This window comes from Amaranthus tricolor, chromosome 6, assembly GCF_026212465.1.
Source record: "Amaranthus tricolor cultivar Red isolate AtriRed21 chromosome 6, ASM2621246v1, whole genome shotgun sequence".
In the NCBI taxonomy this organism is placed as follows: domain Eukaryota; kingdom Viridiplantae; phylum Streptophyta; class Magnoliopsida; order Caryophyllales; family Amaranthaceae; genus Amaranthus; species Amaranthus tricolor.
The window spans coordinates 19596931-19619371 of NC_080052.1; the positions used below are offsets into that span (position 1 = coordinate 19596931).

Here is a 22441-nt window from a genome sequence, read left to right on the forward strand (position 1 = left end):
TACATTAATTGATGATTATTGTAACATTTACACAACTGAGTTCTTAAACACCTTTTGTTCTGCTGTTCTGAGTCCATGTAAGTTGGCGCTGAAGTTAATTTGTCCGTTTATTTTATTGGGCAATGTTGACCCATCTGGTGGCTTATGTAATGGGACAAGTCTTATCTGTAGAAAGTTTATGCCAAATCTTATACAATGCGAAATTTTCACTGGGTTTTGCAAGGGTGAACTTGTACCCATACCATGCATTACACTTAGACCCCCAGAATCTTCCGCATATCCTTTCTATTATCAAAGAAAGCAATTTCCAATAAAGTTGGGTTTTGCAATGACTATTAACAAGTTAATACCTTGTCTCCGTTTTAAAAGTTATATGCCTTTGGATTATCATTGTATACTCTAGTTTTTCCATACACATTTCAGTGCTATCTGTGACTGTATATGAATTTGACTCTATTATTGGTGAATTTGATGTAGGATACCTTGAATGATCATGTTAAGTCTACAAATTCTCGCTTATAGGTTAGTACCTTATCTTTGTTTTAATAGTTATATGCCTTTTGGATTATCATTGTATATTCTATATTTGTCATACACTTTTTAGTGCTATCTATGACAGTATATGAACAAAATTCATTGCAAATTCAATTACTGAATTGTTGATTTACTACTGTTTTAATAGTTGTATGCCACTTCACATACTTTACTTTGCCACATATCGTAGTTCACTTGACACCCATACTATTGCTGAATTGCTCATGAACAACACCCAATTACTGTAAATATAAAAAAACCTACTTTACCCTACTATGCCACTTCACAAGCTTTACCTTGCCACATTTCATAGCTCACTCGACACCAACACAAGTGTTGTATTGCTCATTAACAGTACCCAATTACTGTAGATATACCATAACCTACTGGAACCCCTAATGTCACTTCACATATTTTACCTTGGTACATGTCATAGCTAACTAACACCAACACCATTGCGGAATTACTCATGAGCAGTACCAATTACTGTAGACATAACATTAACTACTTTACCTTGCCAACAGATGTTACATTTTCCTACATACATATCCACAATTACATAGGTGTCCACCATGCAACAATACCAAAAGGCAATGTTATCCTTTCCTCTTTAATCATCTACTTCTTTGTATACAAACCATTTGGAACATATCTTAAGGTGTAATTTATGAGGTTGATATCCACAAGTTCACATAAGATAATCCTAAACTCAACTCCAGTAACTGTTTCTTGTCGCATTTCTAATTTACAGAATTACATCTTTTACATATATATAAAATCAAATATAGTGACTTCAATTATTACAGTAATTTCAAAAAAATAATATAATTACTACAAATCATGGATCATATCTCAAAATAAATTTTTGAGATCAGAGAATAATGTTATTTATTAAAATATACAATTAAATATTACATACATAAAATTATTAAATAAAAATACATGACCAAAACCAAACGTTCGAAAATGAAAAAGCTGAGTTTACTTGAATTGCTTATATTACTACTGCTTATTACTACTTATTATTAAAAATGCCACAAGAATAGCTTCACCTCAGTACACTCTTAGCTATTCATTCTGCCTCATTTAGTACATATATTTATCAACCTTTTTATAATCTGTAATTTTAAGATAGTTATCTTTTTTCTTTATTAACTATTCTATTTTTCTCTTTTATCATACATAAAGATTCCTTTTATCATTTTGTTTTTAATACCACGTTTCTTATACCTTTCTAATCACAGATTATCTCTCCAACTATATATACAACAAGTCACCACTTCATAAAGTCAAAGTCAGAGTAATAGAAAAATCGAGCCCCTTACAATCTTTCGAAAAGAAGAAATATCAAAAACCTCGTGCTTCAAGATACGAAAGTATTTAGATTTTACTTCATACTACAACTTTAACTTTCATATACTTCAATAAAACTATTTGTAAGGTTAAAATGTTATTATATAAACAAGATTTTGTAATGAAAGCCACTTTATTTGAAGATGACATTGCTGCATATGACACCATCATCAAATAAAACAAAGAGTATATCACCTCAAATGCTACTATAAAACATGTTGATCCAAAATATCAAACAAGAGAAAATGAATATCAAATGACCAAAAAAATCGCACTATGATTCAACTAACATGCACAGATACACAAGTGTTGGCAACCTCAATACCATACAATTGCATGACTACCTAGAACAACAAATATCTATGATAGGTTTGGTTTGAATATATTCTTACATCTATCTGACTATCTATTGTATTAAGACTTTACTGCTATATATACTTGGTGTTGTCATCTTTGTTAGTGAAGTTCGGAAAGTCAAAGAGGCATTTGACCAACAAGTATCATAACCTTATATTAGTTTTGTAAACATTCTACTAATGCCATGAGTTAATGCTTTTTATACTACATACTGCATTTATGTGGCTCACATCAACCGTTGACAATTTCGGCATGAAATGATCTTTCTTGTTTCTTTGACAACACTCTTGATTCAAACCCCATTGTGGATTTTACTTAATTAAAAATTACATCTCATAAAGGTATAAAAACATCAAATATTCATAGTTTCCTTCTTCTTGTCTTGAGCAAAATTATTTTACAGCATCCATTCTATTTTTATAGGATTTGGCCTTAGAACTACCTTGTATGTAAAAATATGCATAGATTTCATAGTTAAAAATGCAATAGAAGTTTACACCCCAACTGTAATCATACCATATTATTATTATTATTATTATTATAAGGAAAAACTACCTAGAATAATTCATTCTTTTCATAATTTTTTAATTAATATAAAATTAGTATTCACTGGCCAAATACCTAATTTTCGCTTATTTAATTTCTTCACAAATAAATAAGAGTAAGCAATATAAAAGAACACTTTCACGATTGCTGCTACTTATACATCTTGAGTCATTACATAATTACATCCTCCATCTTCACACCTTTGCAACATATTGAGTTTTTAATATTTTCAACCATATAATTTTTAGTAAAAGTATATAAAACAACAATATTGTTTCGGTAATGAAACGAGGAATTGCAAAAGACATTTAAATACCTGGATATAAGGTGTAATCGAGGGTAACTGTCAGTATGCTGAAAGTGCTTATGATCCTTCCGTTGATGAGACCTCAAATCCTGCAATACAACGTTATTCTTGTCCGGGGGGTGCTCTCCCGGAAAACCCCTCCGACGCTCAAGTCAGATCGGGAAAATGAAAGTAACGAATATATGATAATTAATGAATGTGTTATATTGAATGAATACAAGATTAACGGATTGTAGGATGAGTTCAGATCAATTGAAGGATAGTTGATCAAGATTATAGATTGTACGTAGGAGGGTGAATATTTATTATGGTGTAACGATAGCAATATAAAAGCTTAGTTTTGTGCAAATGATGTATGCGACATGTATTTATAATGGTAGAATGGAGGTTGGATGGTGAATTAATGTGGGAATCATGGGTATGATGGGTGAGTGGTAAGTTATGATGAGTAGTGGGTAGTTATTTTAAGCAGTTATTGAACCGAGTTGGGTGGTTAGGGTTTGACTAAATAAATTACGGGTTTATTTATTTGACCTCATAACATTAGCCCCACGCATGAAGAGCGATAGATGAGGGAATTTAATGTAGCGAGGGTATCAGTCTTTATACGGAAAAAATCATACCTGTGATGCAGATCAAATAAATATTCGGAAGAAACCATGCAATAAGGTCCGAATAAGGTAAACTTCGAATTCTTGCCTCGATGGGCCCATGATGGTGGAAGCCCCATGAATTATAAATATTTGGCCTTTGGGCCACTTTTGATGATTCGACTTTAGAGCCTGATATAATGATTCGGCATTTGAGCCTGATATGATGATACGACCTGGCAGTCAAACACCTGTGACTTGGATAAGGAATCATACTAGATGAATCCTTCGAAGGCATTGATGAATATTCGGATAAGACATAAGTCTGCATTTAAGGAATATTTGGATCGGACATAGGTCCGCATTGCCCAGCCATCAATCACCCGGGACTTAGATAAGGAATCATACTAGGTGAATCCTTCGAAAACATTGATGAATATACTGATCGGACATAGGTCCGCTTAATAAGTGATCGAGTTATCAAGCTACGTGATACTCGCTATGAATACATTGACAAATAACGCCTAAAATCATCGTTTGGGGGCTTCATAAGAGTCCGAGTTACCAAGCTAGGTGACACTCGCAAGGATTTCACTTTCAAACTAGGTGAAAGTTTGATAATTAAGATAAATACTTTGAAAATATCGCCCGAAATCAATCATTTTGGGATTTCAATAATAATATGACTTCAAACTACTTGAATGCTCAGATGATTCCATAATATAATAAATGACGCCCATGTTTTGGGACTTCAATAATAATAATATGTCTTTCAAACCAGGTGAAAGCTCAGATGATTGTATACATTCATCATTGAAAACCACATGTAAGTAAGACCCGATATAATACGAATAATAATGCTGAAGTATTGAATTCCCATGCAGAAATAATATAATATTCTTCCAATATGTGTCAATATCATACTTCATCACTTTTCATGTTGACCCATGAATATAACAAATATAAACACCCGATATATAGATTAATATAATATATTCTTCACTTGGCAATACTAATCAAAGATTTGCATCCTTTATGTAGCATTTCATTAGAAGGCGATGATGATGATTTTTCTCCATGTATCGAGTCACCTCAAATTGTTCTTTCACGGGTGAATGGTTTGAACCACCGTCGGATCATACCTGGATCCAGCCAATACAGTCAATGTAGGTCGTTTTCCAAGGATCTAATGTAGATAGTTTGAACCACAGTCAGATCATACCCGGATCCAGCCAATACATTGAATGTAGGTAGTTTTCCAAGAATTCGATGTAGATAGGTTGAACCATTGTCAGATCATATTCGGATTCCACCAATACATTGAATTGGGCAATATCTGGACTAATTTTTTTGACGGAAAGCACTTGGTTGCAGCTAGTTTGGAAATGTTCTACTGATCATTTAATCCTCTAGATAGTGCATCAAACCGAACTTCAACATTGGGACTAAATTTTTTAGTCATCTGAAGTTGGTTTTGAAATGTTCTACGGATCTAATAACCCATTAGAAGGTGAATCAAACCGAACTTGTGTCCGACTTTATAATAATACATCATGACAATTACTCAACTGGGTCTTCGATGATTCGGTCATAGCATAACTCAGCTACTCTCAATACTCAGACAATTTTGCGAAATTATTGGAGGCCCTTGGGGGGTCCGATTTTTTAATATTTCGGACAAATTGATGATACGGCAAAAGACAAAACTTGTATAATAACCTTAGACAAGAGAATCCGGCTATTCGATGGTACATAATGACTCATCACATCCGAATCGCTTATGATATATAGCTTATTAATTAGACGGTCACATAGCTGGAGTTGACAAAAAATGGTGAAATTAAAGAGCTGGATTAAATATATCACATAATTAGACGGTCACACACGAGTGGGAACCTTCTTTTCCTCATAGCAAAATGATCTTCAAATCAAATCTTCATCATTAACAAATAATTTCCGAATCCTCAAAAATAATGGGTGCCGAGAAAAATTCAGGAAATATTCTCATACGACACAGTAAAGATAAGATGATGGTCCTTTAGACCGAAACCACTTAGTTAAAGCTAGTTTGGAAACGTTCTGTAGGTCATCTAATCCTTTAGAATGTGCATCAAACCGAACTTCAACATTAAGACTGAAATTTTTAGTCAATTGAAGTTGGTTTGGAAACGTTCTACGGATCTAATAACCCTTTAGAAGGTGCATCAAACCGACCTTCAATTAGTAGAACCTTTGCTTTTTATTAAGACTGTCAATAATTAAATTTAAAATCTCTGGGTAAACAAATGAGATATGTCTTGCTTTATGACACCAAGAAGGCGTAGCCTCCTTAAACGTGAGAGTTTGAGAGCACATACACCAATTGATGTGCTCGATTAATAGTCCTTATCCAATATCCATACATTCTTCATCAATTTAGAAGAATATGAAAAAGTAATATCTGCAGTGTAGTCAAGAATGAAGTGATGCGTTTTGTAAGTATATGATTTATGGTCATGGTAAATGAAAGACCACAGTAAGAGCTCATGAAACACACAGGGGTTTGTAAGAATCCCCAGGAATACCTTACTTGATAAAGCCCTATGCTATCCAATATCGAACCATATACTCCTATTTAAACATGAAGTTTGTAATTGGAGACCTCTTTCTGTTTGATAATTTGAAGAGGATGGAATTAGGATTGACTATTTTGGCTGGGTAATTTATTTCAATCAGTTTTTTTTTTGCTTGGATTTGTTTTCACAGTTGATTTACGGAGCTTTTTGGGTATGTGGATTTTAATTTGCGGTTTTTTTTTTTGGAAAAGCCATGACTTTTATGTTTTTCTTTCCACAGACGGCGCCAAACTATTTCGGTAATGAAACGAGGAATTGCAAAAGACATTTAAATACCTGGATATAAGGTGTAATCGAGGGTAACTGTCAGTATGCTGAAAGTGCTTATGATCCTTCCGTTGATGAGACCTCAAATCCTGCAATACAACGTTAGTCTTGTCCGGGGGTGCTCTCCCGGAAAACCCCTCCGACGCTCAAGTCAGATCGAGAAAACGAAAGTAACGAATATATGATAATTAATGAATGTGTTATATTGAATGAATACAAGATTAACGGATTGTAGGATGAGTTCAGATCAATTGAAGGATAGTTGATCAAGAATATAAATTGTACGTAGGAGGGTGAATATTTATTGTGGTGTAACGATAGCAATATAAAAGCTTAGTTTTGTGCAAATGATGTATGCGACATGTATTTATAATGGTAAAATGGAGGTTGGATGGTGAATTAATGTGGGAATCATGGGTATGATGGGTAAGTGGTAGGTTATGATGAGTAGTTGGTAGTTATTTTAAGAAGTTATTGAACCGAGTTGGGTGGTTAGGGTTTGACTAAATAAATTACTGGTTTATTTATTTGACCCCATAACAAATATAAAATTTGATATTGTAAATTGAGTACGCATTCTGCCCCCACTATTAGTACTACCTAAAGAGAAAAAATTTAACACAAATTCTTATGAGATACCATCTCTAATTGGGCTGGTTCATTATATATTTTGTAAAATATTGTAAGTAGGCATAAAAAATGATGTAAGTAGACATTTAAAATATTAAAAGTAAGCATTAACAATACGGTAAATAAGCATTAAAAATAATATAAGTGAGCATAAAAAATAAGGTAAGTAGACATTAATCATTAATAAACTGAGCTTGCTTGAGATATATTTGTTACTAGCTAAAAATTTAAGAAGTACTTAGATGATTTTTTAATAAATAAATAAATGAGAATAATAACGAGGTTGTGGTTTGTGACGTTGTTAGAGGACTTCTAAGACAGGGTCCACAATAGCAATAAGCAACCAATATCATCAATTTAAACTTTTCATATACTTCTTCTATATCAATGATCAAAAACTTTTATACTGGAATTTGGATTCACGTTTCAATAGAAATCAAAATAGTGACCAATTACATTCCCGCAATTTGCTATTGGCCGCCATTAAAGTAGAACAGCACATTCCTGAATCCTGATTCTAGTTTCTGTACCCCCAATTACACTTATCACAGAGAAAGAGAGAGAGGAGAGAGAAGCCTCCATGGATGTGCTACCGAAGGCCACTCTGGAACTGGCGAAAAAGCACAGATTCAAGTCCTTAAAGAGAGTAGACCTAGACTTAAATCAGAAATTGGATGAAATTCCATACGGAGCTCATTGCGGCAAATTGGAAAATGGGTTGACTTACTATGTTCGTTGCAATCCTAAACCTCAAATGCGTGCTGCTCTTGCTCTTGCTGTTAAAGTTGGGTATGTCTTTTTTAAACCTTTTTTTTCAAAAATGCACAATTCATAATATTATTAATCAAAAGTTTACTTAATTAGTTCAATTAATTATGATAAATTGTAATTTGTAATTTGCATCGTTTGTTAATGAATTTGAAATAAAGTGATAAGTTCCACTTTCAAATAAGTAAATATGACAAAATGACTAGAATAACTAAAAAAAAAAATAGAAAAATGAGGACATTTAATTTTTTTATTATGATAATAATGGTAGACTACTTGGGAAAATGAGAGAAAAAACGATGTCATTAAAAAATTAAACATTAATAATAAATTGGGTCTGCCAGAGTTGTGTTGGTTTTATCTAATGGGTTATTCCTACTCCATTATTATAATTAATCAATTTTATATCCCCATTTTTTTAATTAATATAATGAATAATCAATAATCAATTTTAAATTATAATGAGATAGCTAGCTGAGTGATGAACTGATGATAGACAAATTCTAAAATGTGTATCATTGATCGAATTGCATAGTTTTCAAATCTATGAAACCTAATATGTATTGTAAAGTCATAAAAAACTGTGTATTGATTGATATATAATATAAAACAATCACTTCACCTCAATTACCGCGTCATTCAAACCTGTTACGAGAGCTGTTATTGAAACAACATTAAGGCTATAAGGTAGTATGTATTCTTTTGTAGGCTTTTATTTATGGTTTGTTTAATAAATGATTTGAGTGTATTCACTATTTGAAAATTGTAGGGTTGTTAGCGAACCTGATTCGTGCACCATATAAGTGGGAATTAAAGTTATCTTTATCTGTATTCAATGCTTTAGTTTAAGCTCATATACATGATGACCACGATGCCATTGAGGGAGTGGAACGGTTGAAGTTGTGTTTCTAGGTCTTAAGTCCCTTAACCCCTAATACAAATATGATACTCCTTATTCACTATTATTGTCCAATTTGATTTTCTGATACTATTCTTTGATCACTTTTAATTTATGTTTTATTGTTAATATATAAGTTAAAACATAGTCAAGTGGGATTTTGTTTGATTCGTTTTAATGTAAGTTTTATTAAAATCAACATTTTCTAATTTTAATTAAACACGATTTAAGATATTTACGATTGAATAAGTGCATTGTAAACGCGCAAAGGGACAATAATAGTGAATACGATGGATTATTTATTGTAAGAGTTGGCAATCAGTGAACATGTCATGTGAGGAAAGGTACTAGTTACTTCGGCCAACTCTTCCACATGAAGAATTCTTTTTTTCCTTCTCTCTTAAGTACCTGAAAAATCAATGCTTACTGATTTGATTTGATGACAATAAAAGGGAGCTATGAAGCTTCTTTCACGGTTCTGGTCTACTGATTTTTTTGTCTGTGTGGACTTCTAAATTGTTTGCTAGTAGATTTCTGGTCTTGTTAATATCTAGGAAAAGTGAGTCAGTCTGCTTGTCTCTGTCCTTGCTGTTTCTGTGTCGATTTAGATCATGTTATTAGAGCACGATTTGTATTATAAAAGATTTTAGATGAAGTACAAAAGATTTAAGATCTTGAACTTATTCTAACAGTTACAAATATGTGATAGTAACTCATAAACTCTTCTTCAAGTTCTCTTGTGAGTTGTCAGATATTTCTCTAGCCTTCCACAGATCATTTACGTGTTAGTTTGAGGTTTTTTTTAATATCCACACGTTTTCAAGTAACGTAATAAATAAATAGGTTAGATTTAAGAATATTTGTAAATGAATTTTCATCTAATTAATACAAGTCTCGAACCTTGTGATATTTTCATTTTCGCTTACCAACTCTTTGTTTTATATGTCTTTGGAAAGACACTCCTATATGATCACTCATAATGATGGAAAAAATGAAAATACAAACGAGAAAATATAGCATTTACATTTTATTTGGATAACAATTAAGAAGAGAAAGGATATAAGGGAAGGGGAAGGGAAAACCGAAAGGAAGGGAAGGAGATAATAGAAGAAGTCTCTCTTTGTTTGTCTAAGATGGAAAGGAAATAGAGTAAAGAGGAAGGGACAAAAGAGAAAAACAAAGAGCGTAAATAAAAAGGGAAGTCTCCGTTGTTTGTCTTGGAGAAAAAGAAAGTGAGGAAGAAAAATAACATTTTCCTTCTGAATCTATTTACATTTGGGGAGATTTTTACATTTAGAGAGAATTGCTTATTAACAAACTTAAGTGACTCAATCGCCTAAGATCCTTTCTTTTTCTAGATAAAGTTGATCAAATGGAAGAATCTAATATGATCAATTTCTCACTCATACTATTAAATGATATATATGAGAAGTCATTTTCTGGCTCTAGAAAAGACCTAATTCATGTAGATATATCCAATTAATGGTGTGATCAATGACATTCTCTTATCCTTGGTTACTAATTTCAATATACCAGTCAATGTAATGAATAAAACTCAAATTCTTTTTTGAAAAAAGGAATCTACCAAGATTGTGTTCTTTTAATTGAATTTTTGTTGATCCCATGTATGTGCTGTGCATAAGTGAGTTGTCACACCATGGAGAATAGGAGAAACAACATTATAAAAAACCAATGTAGACCTTGAGAAGGTTCTCATTGCTAATTGCTTTTGTTGTGGAACCTCAAATGGCATGCAAGTGATCCAAATCTTCTCCTCCATGGATATACTAGGTCCATTTTCAATATTCTTACAAAATTTAGAACCCTTGTAAGTTGTAATAAGTTATGTTTAATAGATGATTTGTATAATGTGTACCTTGACAGCTCCATTTTTGAAGCTGACTATGAACGGGGAATTGCACATGTAGTTGAGCATCTAGCTTTCAGTGCCACCAAAAAGTATACAGACCATGATATTGTCAAATTCTTGGAAAGCATTGGGGCAGAGTTTGGAGCTTGTGGAAATGCTTATACAAGTTTTGATGAGACTGTTTATGAGCTTTTTGTTCCTATTGACAAGCCTGGGATATTGTCCGAGGCTATTTCCATATTATCAGAATTCAGTTCTGAGGTTGCTGTCCAGTTTTTTATTCTGTCATCTATTTTGTTAAAACTTTAATGTCAATGTCAACTGTAATAAGCTGTCCAAATCTACTTCATTTACTTGCAGATTCGGATTTCTCCAGAGGACTTGGAAAAAGAAAGAGGAGCTGTCCTAGAAGAATATAGACAAGGAAGAGATGCTAGTGGCCGCTTGTCTGAAGCAACTTTTGCCTCAGTAATGCAGGGTTCAAAGGTAAGGTTGTACACCAGTTGTTTCACTTAATTTTTGTGAGCTGAAAAATATTTATGTTCACATTTGGTTCTTTCCGAAGTTGGGATTAAAATGGGAAAAAGAAAGAGGAGCTGAACGATATTTGGTTTCTGAATCTAAAACGTTCTCTAGTTATGTTTTTTATAGTACTTGTTTGCTTGATGCTATTAAGGAAATGCCACGTGTTTGTTGTACAACTTCACTTCATTTTGCTCCAATTGCGTTCCAAGGATTGCAAGCAATATTAACATTTGAGTTTTAAAAATGTGTCTGATTAAGCACAGTATGCAGAACGTTTACCAATTGGACTGGAAAGTGTGATTCGCTCAGCTCCTGCTGAGGTTGCGAAGCAATTTTTTAAGAAGTGGTACAGGTTAGAGAATATGGCAGTGGTTGCCGTGGGAGACTTCCCTGATACCGAGGTTCCCTGCATGTGATCTTAATCATTATTGTGAAGTTACATTTTCTGTACTAAAATCATCTTTTGATGATTTTTCTTCTCTGTTGTATCTCCCTCAGAGTGTTGTTGAGCTGATAATCCAGCACTTTGGTCAAATAACAAATTCATCAGCAATTCCAATTGCCCCAGAACATAAGATTCCATTTCATGATAAGACACGGTTCTTATGTTTAGCTGAACCAGAAGCATCAGGAGTGAGTTTTCTGAATTTACTATTCACAAATGCTTAGAGTGTGTGTTGATCAATATAATATGGTTGCCTGTGGCAAGTTTTGTTATATCTAATGAGGATTTTCTAATATTTAAATTGGGCTGGACTGTTTAACAGACTACAGTGGAGATAAACTGGAAGATGCAGAATGATGAGCTTAGAACAGTGGCGGACTATAAGGACTGGCTCATTGGTGTTGTTTTCCGTTCAGCTTTGAACCGTAGATTCACTAAAATTTCTCGAAGAAAAGATCCACCCTATTTTGGTTGTTCATCTTCAGAGCTGGAGCTAGTTCGTCCGGTTAAAGCTGTTCAGATATCTGCATCTTGTAAAGAGAAAAGTATACTTGAAGCCTTGAAATCAGTGCTAATTGAGGTATATATTTATAGTTTTTCTGTGATTGCATGTAGTTTAATGTTTATTTAATACATTTGATCCCAGCTTGCTAGGGTTAGATTATATGAGTTTTCTGAGCGGGAAATATCAATTGCCTCTGCTAATATTATGGCGGAAATGGAGTCCGCTTATCTTGATCGTGAGAAAATGCAATCAAGCACTTGGCGTTATCAATATCTGCAAGTAATGTAGCTCTTTAGATTTTCCTTGATTTTTTTTCTATTCACCTTTTACCATTTCAGCTAAAACCTTATAATTGTCTTTTTTGTTTAGCATTTTCTACGCAATGAAGTTGTTCTCGGGCTTGAGTTTGAGGCTCAGCTGTTCAAAAGTTTATTGCCCCGTAAGTTCAGATCAGATGCTTAAGTTTCTTTTCATGTTTTGCTAACTTCAAGAAAAAATCTGATTTGCAATTTGTTGAATCTAAACAGAGTTATCAGCATCTGAGGTGTCCCAGTATTCAGAGAAGTTACAAATGTCAAAAAGTTGTGCAATAATAATAACTGAACCTAGAGCCACAGTAACAGAAAAAGAACTTCGGGATCTTGAATTAGAGATAAATTCTCTTGAGAAGGATGGCAAACTTTCTCCATGGAAAGAAGATGCCATTCCGGAAGAGCTTGTTGCAGTTAAGCCAAGTCCTGGGTGAGTTAATCTTAGGTCATGCCACATTGGAGCCTATCATCAAGATTCCTTGTAATACATTATATCGACTTGTATGGATTATTCTATAAATTTGGGCGTTTTAGCCTTGTCTATAACCAAAATCCTACAAACTTAATCATAAGGCTATTATATTGGAGAAAAGGCAACACAATATAATAGCTTTGTACTGTGGCTATTATATTGGAGAAATTGCAATCAGTTTTTTTGTGTCTATTGCTAAATCATATGCAATCTTTTTATGGAAAACGCTATTGACAGGGATTGCTCAGAAGTTCATTATCACTTTTTAACTAAGTAGATTTAACAATGATTACAGTAATTTTAGTATATTGAATTGTGATGTTGTGTTAACACTTAACATAGTATGTTTGACTTACTCATTGAGTCATTGTTGTCTGTCATTTGGTATCACAAATCTACTTCGATGAAATTTAGTTTGAAGTTAGGTGTTATTATTTCCAGAGAGATTGAGAAGCAGCATGAATATCCAGATATTGGAGTTACAGAGCTAATTCTCTCAAATGGCATGAAGGTTTGCTATAAATTTACAGATTTTAAGAATGATCAGGTATTGTTTTGTCTACTATAGTATTGGTGTAAAGAAAATATTTGAAACTCTTCCTAATTCTTGCATGTCATGCATATAGTAATATTTTGCAATGAACTGGCCAAGGAAGAGAACTATTAAACGAGCATTATAGCTCTGCTAATCATGGGTTCATAAAAAAACATTTTGCTAGAGAAGAGGATGAAAAATAGGATATTCAACATATTAAATAGAGGAGATTTAGGGAGGGAAAAGATGAAAGAATTGCTGTGTAATTTGGAGTTTTTTTTAACTCACTTCGAAGAATATTCCTCTCGAGTGTGTGGATCTTATTCTTTATTTGTATTTTTCCATGGTCAATAGTGAACTTCACCATTTATCTATGTATTTGATCTAAGCTCATCTAACATGATTGTCCGTAACAAGTTTTCCATTATTCGTGTTTACTTGATACAGTTGGTGAAGAGTGAGATATGTATCATCACCATGGATATTGATAGATTACCTATTGATGCATTATGAATGTTTATCTGGAGTCACCATTGTAGTCTTGATCTGAATGTTCAACTATGGATATTGATAGATACTATTGATGCATTATGAATGTTTATCTGGAATCACCATTGTTGTCTTGATCTAAATGTTCAACCTGCATATCTGAATAGAGCATTGTTCCCGAGGCAATTAGAATTGTACCAAAAATAAAACACACTTATTATGTCTAATCTCTTAAGATTTTGAAGATTACATTTTAATGTTGAAATTTACCTGAAAAATTCTAGGAAGAACAATGCCAAAGATGTCTTGTCTGTGGTTGTATCCTAAATTATCTGGTGTAGAGAGACGTCTTGTTAATAGGGAGACAATTTGATTGCTTTATCCTGCTGGATTCCTCATGTTTTTACAAGTTGACTGATGGTCTCTTCATAAATACATCAGTCCCTGGTCAGAGAATTATTATTTGAGTTATTATTATCTGATTAAACCATTTCAAAACTGGTTTTTTGCTTAAAATGTTAAGGTCAAGCCTTCTGAAGAATTTGGATGATGGAGCTCGTAGCCCTGCCTCGTTAAGTTTTGCTTGTTCAATGGTTGAAGTTGTATCTGTTTAAGTTCACTATACTCTAATTCCTTGGCGTTAGAACACAAAGGTTCTTTTATTAACCTGTTCGACAGCAGGTCGCAAGTCATTGCTAGCTCTTTATATAGTGTGTCTCTATGGCACAGATCCTTGACTAATACTCTGTGGATTAGTTGCCTTTTAAAACAGGAAATCTGATCATGTTTCACAATTTTCTACCATCAATAATCATGTAGTCAAGGTTCAAGAGCTATATTTCCTTGGAAATTCATATGCATTGTTGATATTTAGGACTGTGGCATTCTTAGGCCTTGATTATCTATGGCTCCAATTACTTTAGAGCTTCCTCACCCTCTTTTAAAGTCTTCGTTGTTGGTTTGCTGATTTGCACATTCCCAAATCATCTTAAACGAATTTCTTTCATCTTTTTTCCTCAATATTTGCGACTCCTAAACTTAATATATCTTTGTTTCAAATTCTATCCATCAAGCTATGCTCAGTCATAACTCATCCATTATGATCATTTTTAAAAGCCCGACATTCTAATTCGCATAGCTAGGCTAATGGTTGTTCGATAAAACTTGCCCTTTAGCTTTAGGGGCACATCTCGATCACAGAATATCCTAGTAGCCACTCTTCATTTTTTCCACCCACACTTAGTTCTATAGGTCATATCTTATTGAATTTGCCCACTTCTTTGAAATATGGACCCAAGGCATTTGAAGTATCCACTATGAACGATTTCTTTGTCTTCTAGCTTTATAGTGTCTATCAACTATCGTTATCTCATTTGTACTTAAGTTACATTTCATGTACTTCATCTTACTTGAACTTAATTTAAAACATGTGACTTCAATTCTTGTCTCCATCTTTTTAACTTAGCATTTACCCCCTCCTCGGTCTTAGCTACCAAAATAATGTTGCCAACAAACAACATGCACCAAGGCACGTTTTCTTGGATTGATTGAGTAATTTCATCTAGGATGGCTACAAAAGAAATGGACTTAAGGCTGAGCTTTGTTGAGGGCTTATTATGATTGGGGAATCCTTTGTTTCCCTTTCTCATGTCCTAACATTTTTCTTCAAGTCTCGATACATATCTTGCACCATATAATTATATTTCTTGGAATACCCTTCTTTGTCATTACTCACCAAAGTACTTCTCTTGCTACCTTCATGTATGCTTTTTCTAAGTCAATATAAACTATATGCAAGTCTCTTATACTAGTTTTATAGTACTCCATCATTTATTTCATACGATGAATTGTTTTCATTGTCTCATACTAGTTGTCTAGTTCTATTAACTATATGCAAGTCTCTCATACTAAGGCTATAGTACTATATCACTTTTTCCCATAATTTCACTCATGCGATTTATCCCTCGATTGTTGGAACAATCTTAGACATCTTCCTTTTTCTTGTAAATGGATACTAGAGTACTTCTTCTCCACTCATTAGGCATCAACATATCTTAATGCAAATTTGGGTGCAAAAATTGTTTTCATTCCAATTCAAATTTGGCCAGCTTCTTAATGGGATTTGTTTGACAGGTTATCTTTAAAGGATACGCATATGGGGGTTATTCGGAACTTTTAGAAAATGAGTATCATTCTTGCATGTTAAGTTCAAGCATTGCTGGAGAAATTGGCCAGTTTGGCTATAAACCGACAGTTTTAGAGGATATGTTGGCTGGCAAGAGAGCTAGTGTCTCCACAGAACTTGGCGCATATACTAGAAGTTTCATTGGCGATTGTTCACCTTCAGATTTAGAAACTGCATTGCAGGTTTGTTTTACTAATTCTTTCTTGGGTTTATTTTGGGGTGTCAGTTTATGAGTTTGTCAGATGAATTGATATTAAGTATGATACTAGAGCTACACAGGATCCTAGACATCAAGGAAGACTACAGTAGCCATTTAGTTGGCTTTCATGAGTTATTGTTATTCATTGTTGAATGGAGAATACATATATGCTCACCTTCAAAACATGCTAATATATTTATGTATGTGTTAAAATTCATCACAAAGTTGCAAGCAAAAATGCATGTTCATATAAACTCCAAATGGAGATAGGCACCGCTGGTTTCTTTTTAAGGGTCTTTAAAATAAGGATGTATTTGTGATTTTTGCCGTCTGTCTTGTACTTATATGAAAAATAAATGATAATTGAATTACAATAGCCCGGCCATAGATAACTTGCTTGCTTTTATCACAATATGGGATGAGGAAAAGTTTGAAGTATATCTGTTATGAATGGTTTCATGAATGGTGTGACTTGAGTGCACAATTGATGTGTGCATTCATATGTGACTCTTGGGATGGAATCCAATGAGTATGTTAATGTGGGTGTTTAAGTTGGTAACTTAATGATTGTAGTGTTTAAAGTGTGATTTATTATACTGAAGTATTCATGGGAATTATTGGTGTTAATAGTGATTAATGAAGAAGTCCAAAGGGTCTTGGAAGATACTTTGCTCGAGCAGAATCTGACAGAAGAAGTCTGATGGTCGCTTGACCGAGCGAGCTCTTGGGTTGGTCGAGCGGACAGAAAAAATGTATCTAGAAGCTGTCTGGAGCTCGCTCGACCGAGCTGCTCGACTGAGCGAGCTCTTTGTTTTGGTCGAGCGGTTCCTCTGTTTCACCTATGATGCTGTTTTTGTCTTTTCAAATTCTTGGAGCTGTTTCATATCATTCATTATTCAACATTAAGCATGTATTAAGTGAGCAATTATCATTAAGTGCACTTAGTACTATAAATAGGGCTCTCATACTCACTCAAAGGAATATAAAACACAACCCCTTAGCCAAACACATAGCCTTTTGATTTTATCTCTTACTCAATTGTATTACTTCATTTGTAAGAGTATTTTTTACTCCTTGGATATAATATAAACAAGAAACTACACACGATGGAGGACGTAGCCATCATTGGGTGAACATCCTTAAATCTTTGTGTCTCTTTGCAAGTTTTACATTATCAAACGTTGTTTAGTTCATTGTTATTAGTATCGTTCATCAAAGTTCTAAGTGTCGTATCGATCTTGGCAAATTATTTCAATATCCTCTGGTGTCCATGATGATTATTAGGCAACTAGATAACTTGTCTTTCATTTATGATATGTAGTTACCTTCCTGCTTTCATCGCTTTTTGGAAAACTCAAACCAAACACATAACTGTTCAAGTGTTTCAGACTCAGTTTGTTTTTCCTTTAATTTTTCTCTGTTTCTAAAATGCTGTACTCTGTAGCTTGTCTATCAACTTTTCAAAACCGGAGTGCAACCTGACGAAGAAGATCTCAAAAGAGTTGTACAGATGGTAGAAGAATTTATTCGTGCGGAAGAAAGAGATCCTTACAATGCCTTCACTAATCGATTAACAAGAATTAAATATGGCCATTCTTACTTCTATAAGGTATCAATGTATCTATAGACTATAGTTTGATGCTTTTGATATTTTATCTTTCATTTCAGAATTCTTTATAATGCATTGTTAATATTTATCTGTAGCCCCTACATCTTAATGACCTGTCAAAAATTGATGCAAAGAAAGCTTGTGAATATTTTGACAATAGCTTCAAAGACCCCTCTACATTTACTGTTGTGATTGTTGGCAATCTTGATCCAGCTATGATACACCCGCTAATACTGGAGTATTTGGTAATTTCTATTCTGCTTGAGTTGTAAAACCAATCATGACTTTGGGAGCTTGCAACCTTATGTCGCTTTATTAATACCTGTGTAGGGTGGAATACAAAAGCCTTCTAAACCTGTGTTCCTTTACAACTTGGATGACCTCAAAGGTCTACCTTGCACTCCTCCTGTAAATATAGTAAAGTAATACTCTTTAGTCATTCCAATAATTGAAAAGCACCCCACTTATTGAGCAATCTTTGTGCTGTTTAGAATGCACTGCTTATAAACTAATTAATTAGGAGCTGGTTTTTAATGCAGAGAAATTGTCAGAAGTCCTATGGTAGAAGCACAGTGTTCGATCCATATAGCTCATAATATAAAGCTGTGCAGTGAGACCATGGTATGTAAGACTAGGGTAACCGTTCTTTTTGTATTATCAAACAACATAAATTGATGGCGTTTGCTTCCTGTTTATTATGTTAAATTTGTTGTCAAGCTGGAAGAATTCTGGTTTGTTACATTTTTGAGCCAACTTCTTCAAACCAAAATGACCCAGGCTCTTCGTTTTAAGTATGGAGAGGTAAGTTATATTATTTATTTTATTGGCAATATTGTTGATTTATCACTAATTACTACTAATATATTCAACTAGTTTTTCTTCACAATGCATTAGTACTAACTACTATGACACAACATAATACCTTAGATGGCTTGGTTGTTCCCTGCTGAAATAACTCTGATAATTATACCGAGTTTCTCGGTTCATAAACTGGAAGAGCATTGTTGTCCATTGCTAAAAAATTCACATCTTTTTTAGGATCTAGCACAAAAAGGTTTAACATTCTTCTTTAGCAAGCTTTTCCCCTAATTACTCACTAAAGTTGGGCACCATATCGACCTAATTACTTTTAATTTTTCATTCTCCATAATCTCCATGAAATAATTAAAGGTTAGCTTATTTTAGGAACGGAAGGAGTGCTTAAATGAGGGATTCATTAAGTGCTTGACTCATAGTTTTGTTTCGAAATCTGAAGATATTTTCTTCAAAAATTCCAACAGTTTGATCTCGTGAGTTGCAGATATATTCCGTAAGTGTTGATTCAAACTTTGGCTACAACAAGCCATCAAAAACTGCTGACCTGGAAGGTGAGATAACCATTGATTTTTCATGTGATCCAACTGTCTCCTCTTCACTGGTGAGTGCACTTAATTGTATCTAATAGTAAATAATTGCTTATTTTACAATATATAAGTCAATGCAAGTTAATTTTGATAGGTTGATATCGCACTGGATGAAATAATGCATCTCCAAGAGCATGGACCTTCAGAAGAAGATATTTTAGCGGTACTTGAGATTGAACAGAGGGATCATGAAAATGAATTGCAGGTAGTTGTTAATAACTAAAACTATGGTAATGGTAGAAAAGCTATAACACACTCGCATGAAACCCCTATTTAGGAAATGACCAATAGTTTCAACTCCTGACCTATCACAACAGAACATAATCTTCTGCGACAATACAATTGTCAAAGATATGGCTTGTGCTTGAGTTTTAATTAGAAATTTTGATTTTTCTAATTCTTGGAACAGTTTTCCTCTTTTTATCTTAAGCAGCTAAAAGTATTATAAGTATTTGAGTTCAATATTCTCTTACTACCAAACAGAAGTTCTATGAATGTGCTTCGTTTCATAACTAGGTCATCAACAATGTTGTGCTGATTCCTCTTAGAATACTGACACCCAAGGTGTTGCAAGGGGGTCGACCCTGATGTAGTTAAGATTACCCCAATGACAAATGAAATTTTTTTCCTTCAAACCTGTTATCTTAATAGCAATGATAATATGCTACTTTGTCGTAAATAAGAACTGCAGAGGGTTGGTCATTTAGATTTTCCCACGACAGGATACAGGTCAAAGACGATATTTGCTTTATCTATGTATAGTCAGTTTTCGCAAGTAAATGTCTGCTGTGTGCACCTTGTGCCCTTTCTAAGTAATTCTCTTGGCTCTCCTTCAGGGAAATATATACTGGCTTTTTCAGATTTTGAAAAGCTATCGTTCCAGGTTGTATGCTGGTGATCTCGGATCTACATTTCAGGTATTTTAATTGTGAGCTTGGATTCTCTTCATCTGTTTTCATATTTTCCTTGTGCTATTTTGCACTTATGTCGTCCAGTTACACATTGTTTCAAATTTTGGATAGTAATATAGGAGGGGAGGGAATGAAAGGAGGAAAAGGGAGGTAATGGAGAATCGGGAAGAAGAAATCATTTTCCTTCTTTATGTCGCGAAGTGTTGGAAGATCTGTTTCTTAAAGAAAGAACAGAAAATTTATGTTGTCTCTTGTCTGTTTATATGCAGTTACTGGACAAAGCAAGAAGAAGAACTCGACAAACACTCTCTCCATTGACAGCAAAATGGGCACTACAGAAAATTTTACCCTATCCTTGCAAGAAACATTATGTCTCAGTGACCTTAATTCCAGAAACAAACCGTTTCCGCTTACTAAAGCACCAACTGAAAAGCCAACTTAAGCAAAAATATTACGGTAGATATGTCAAGGTACTTGTTTTATGCTCACTAATAATGCCACCACGGCACCCAAGTACAAAGCATTTGTTTTGCTAGTTTATATGACCTCTATGGTTTTGCTTTTCTCTGACGATGGCATTTTTCGACTGGTGCAGACTGTGGACAAAGTTTGGAGAGTTTTTGACAAAAAACAGATTCACATTCACCACTGATACTCCTTTTTTTCACGCACGTTCAACCAGTCTCTCGTTTGAACAGAAATGGAATCCATCAATGAAACCTTGAGCTTCATAGATTCGCTTTGATCTACATTTATCTGGTCATTACTGATGTATTGTAACATTAAACCTTGGTAAGCTGATATTGAAGCATCTGGGTCATCCCATTTGTATGTACAGCAGCTTCATTATATATATTAAAATAATTCAGTGGTAGTTTTTATTGGGATCTATGGCATATTGGCAACCATTATGTGGTTAAGCATATAAGGATTATTAGCACCCCTTGTAGGGTTGCAAGAACAAGGTTTAACACGAACTTTATAACCCCATTCTGATGATTCTGAGATTCTCCAATTGGAATATTGGATGTTGTGTATAGATGGCTGTATAATAAATAATTGTATTGCAGTATGAGTAAAATGAAATGAAGAGCAGAGTTATGAAGGATTTACATTGCATTATTTGAATGCTTTAACTCATTTTACACACATCCTGGCCATATGTAAAGATTGTTGTTCATTTAGCTTTGATTATCTTGGAAATGTGTTGGATGTAGAAACTGGAATTTTTCTTAAAACAAGCCTTTTTTACTAAAATTTCCCAAAATAAACTTTTTGGGAAAGTTATTCCAAGATAAGTGTCTCCTCATCAAGATTGTGGTTTGGCTTTGTTCTTTTATTAATTAGAGTTGAACAAAACTATATGATGATCCGAATATCCAATTCGAATCTTAGAATATTCGATTTGTAATTATATTTGGGATCAGATATCCGATTTGAAATTTAGATATGGATTAGGATCTCAAATTTTATTGTAAAATGTGACTTTAAATTTCTTAAATAAACAATAAAATAAAGTTACAAGTTTGTAGAAAAAACAAATTACATATGACAATCAAAAACTATGCTTATGTACACCACCGAAAACTCCAAGATACCAATCTTCAAACTCGAACAAAGTAACAAGAATATTTTGTATTGAACTTAATATTAATTCTAGGCGAATTGTTCTCTCCTAAAACATCATTTTCTCCTTACTACGATGCTTGAAAATATAAACAGGAAATATGTTCTGAGATACAAAGAATTACACTAAATTCCTAGTACAAGGAACTTAGAACGATGTAAGAGAAACTTAGATGGAAGAAAAAACGGAAAATTACAATCGAAGATTGCAAGTTCTCTATGTAAAGTGCTAGAGAAGGAAAATCAAAAATTGCATGTAGTGAATAACCACACAAGCCTTCTATATTTATAGAAGAGCTTACACTATTTCACGAAGTAACATTTTACTCCATGAATCACAACATCGATTGTCGTCTTTCAATCAATCCATCCCAATATATCCGGTTAATATAACCATATTAACCGTAGGTAGTTATATTATAACTAACAAAATCGAATAAAACGAACATTGCAGAAACCAGCGCGAAACTCGCAACCAGTGAAAAACTTCG

General features: G+C 33.7%; 2 protein-coding genes across 4 annotated transcripts in view; one reads left to right on the forward strand and one right to left on the reverse strand.

Annotated features, from left to right (window-relative positions):
* Positions 1 to 22441, reverse strand: part of LOC130814806 (oxysterol-binding protein-related protein 4B-like) — a 988965-nt gene that overhangs the window by 597399 nt on the left and 369125 nt on the right. The gene's annotated exons all lie outside the window — the stretch shown is intronic.
* On the forward strand, positions 7511 to 21446 carry LOC130814789 (zinc protease PQQL-like). Of its 2 annotated transcripts, XM_057680992.1 has the most exons (21): positions 7511 to 7988; positions 10750 to 10996; positions 11096 to 11221; positions 11524 to 11661; positions 11759 to 11893; positions 12028 to 12285; positions 12352 to 12489; positions 12580 to 12649; positions 12738 to 12951; positions 13435 to 13540; positions 16151 to 16384; positions 17846 to 18010; positions 18106 to 18255; positions 18341 to 18432; positions 18550 to 18631; positions 18728 to 18811; positions 19311 to 19427; positions 19508 to 19618; positions 20250 to 20330; positions 20594 to 20794; positions 20920 to 21446. In XM_057680992.1, exons 1-21 carry the CDS (start codon positions 7780 to 7782, stop codon positions 20974 to 20976), a joined length of 3015 nt encoding a protein of 1004 aa, XP_057536975.1. In that variant the 5' UTR covers positions 7511 to 7779; the 3' UTR covers positions 20977 to 21446. The 2 variants fall into 2 exon arrangements, with proteins under 2 accessions (XP_057536975.1, XP_057536976.1); XM_057680993.1 differs by lacking the exon at positions 11524 to 11661.

Bases quoted from the DNA above. Each gene is read 5' to 3' on its own strand.
- LOC130814789 (XM_057680992.1), top strand. From the start codon at position 7,780: ATGGATGTGCTACCGAAGGCCACTCTGGAACTGGCGAAAAAGCACAGA. The intron at 11,894-12,027 runs GTGAGTTTTCTG...ACTGTTTAACAG, and splicing joins CTGAACCAGAAGCATCAGGA to ACTACAGTGGAGATAAACTG. The intron at 13,541-16,150 runs GTATTGTTTTGT...TTTGTTTGACAG, and splicing joins CAGATTTTAAGAATGATCAG to GTTATCTTTAAAGGATACGC.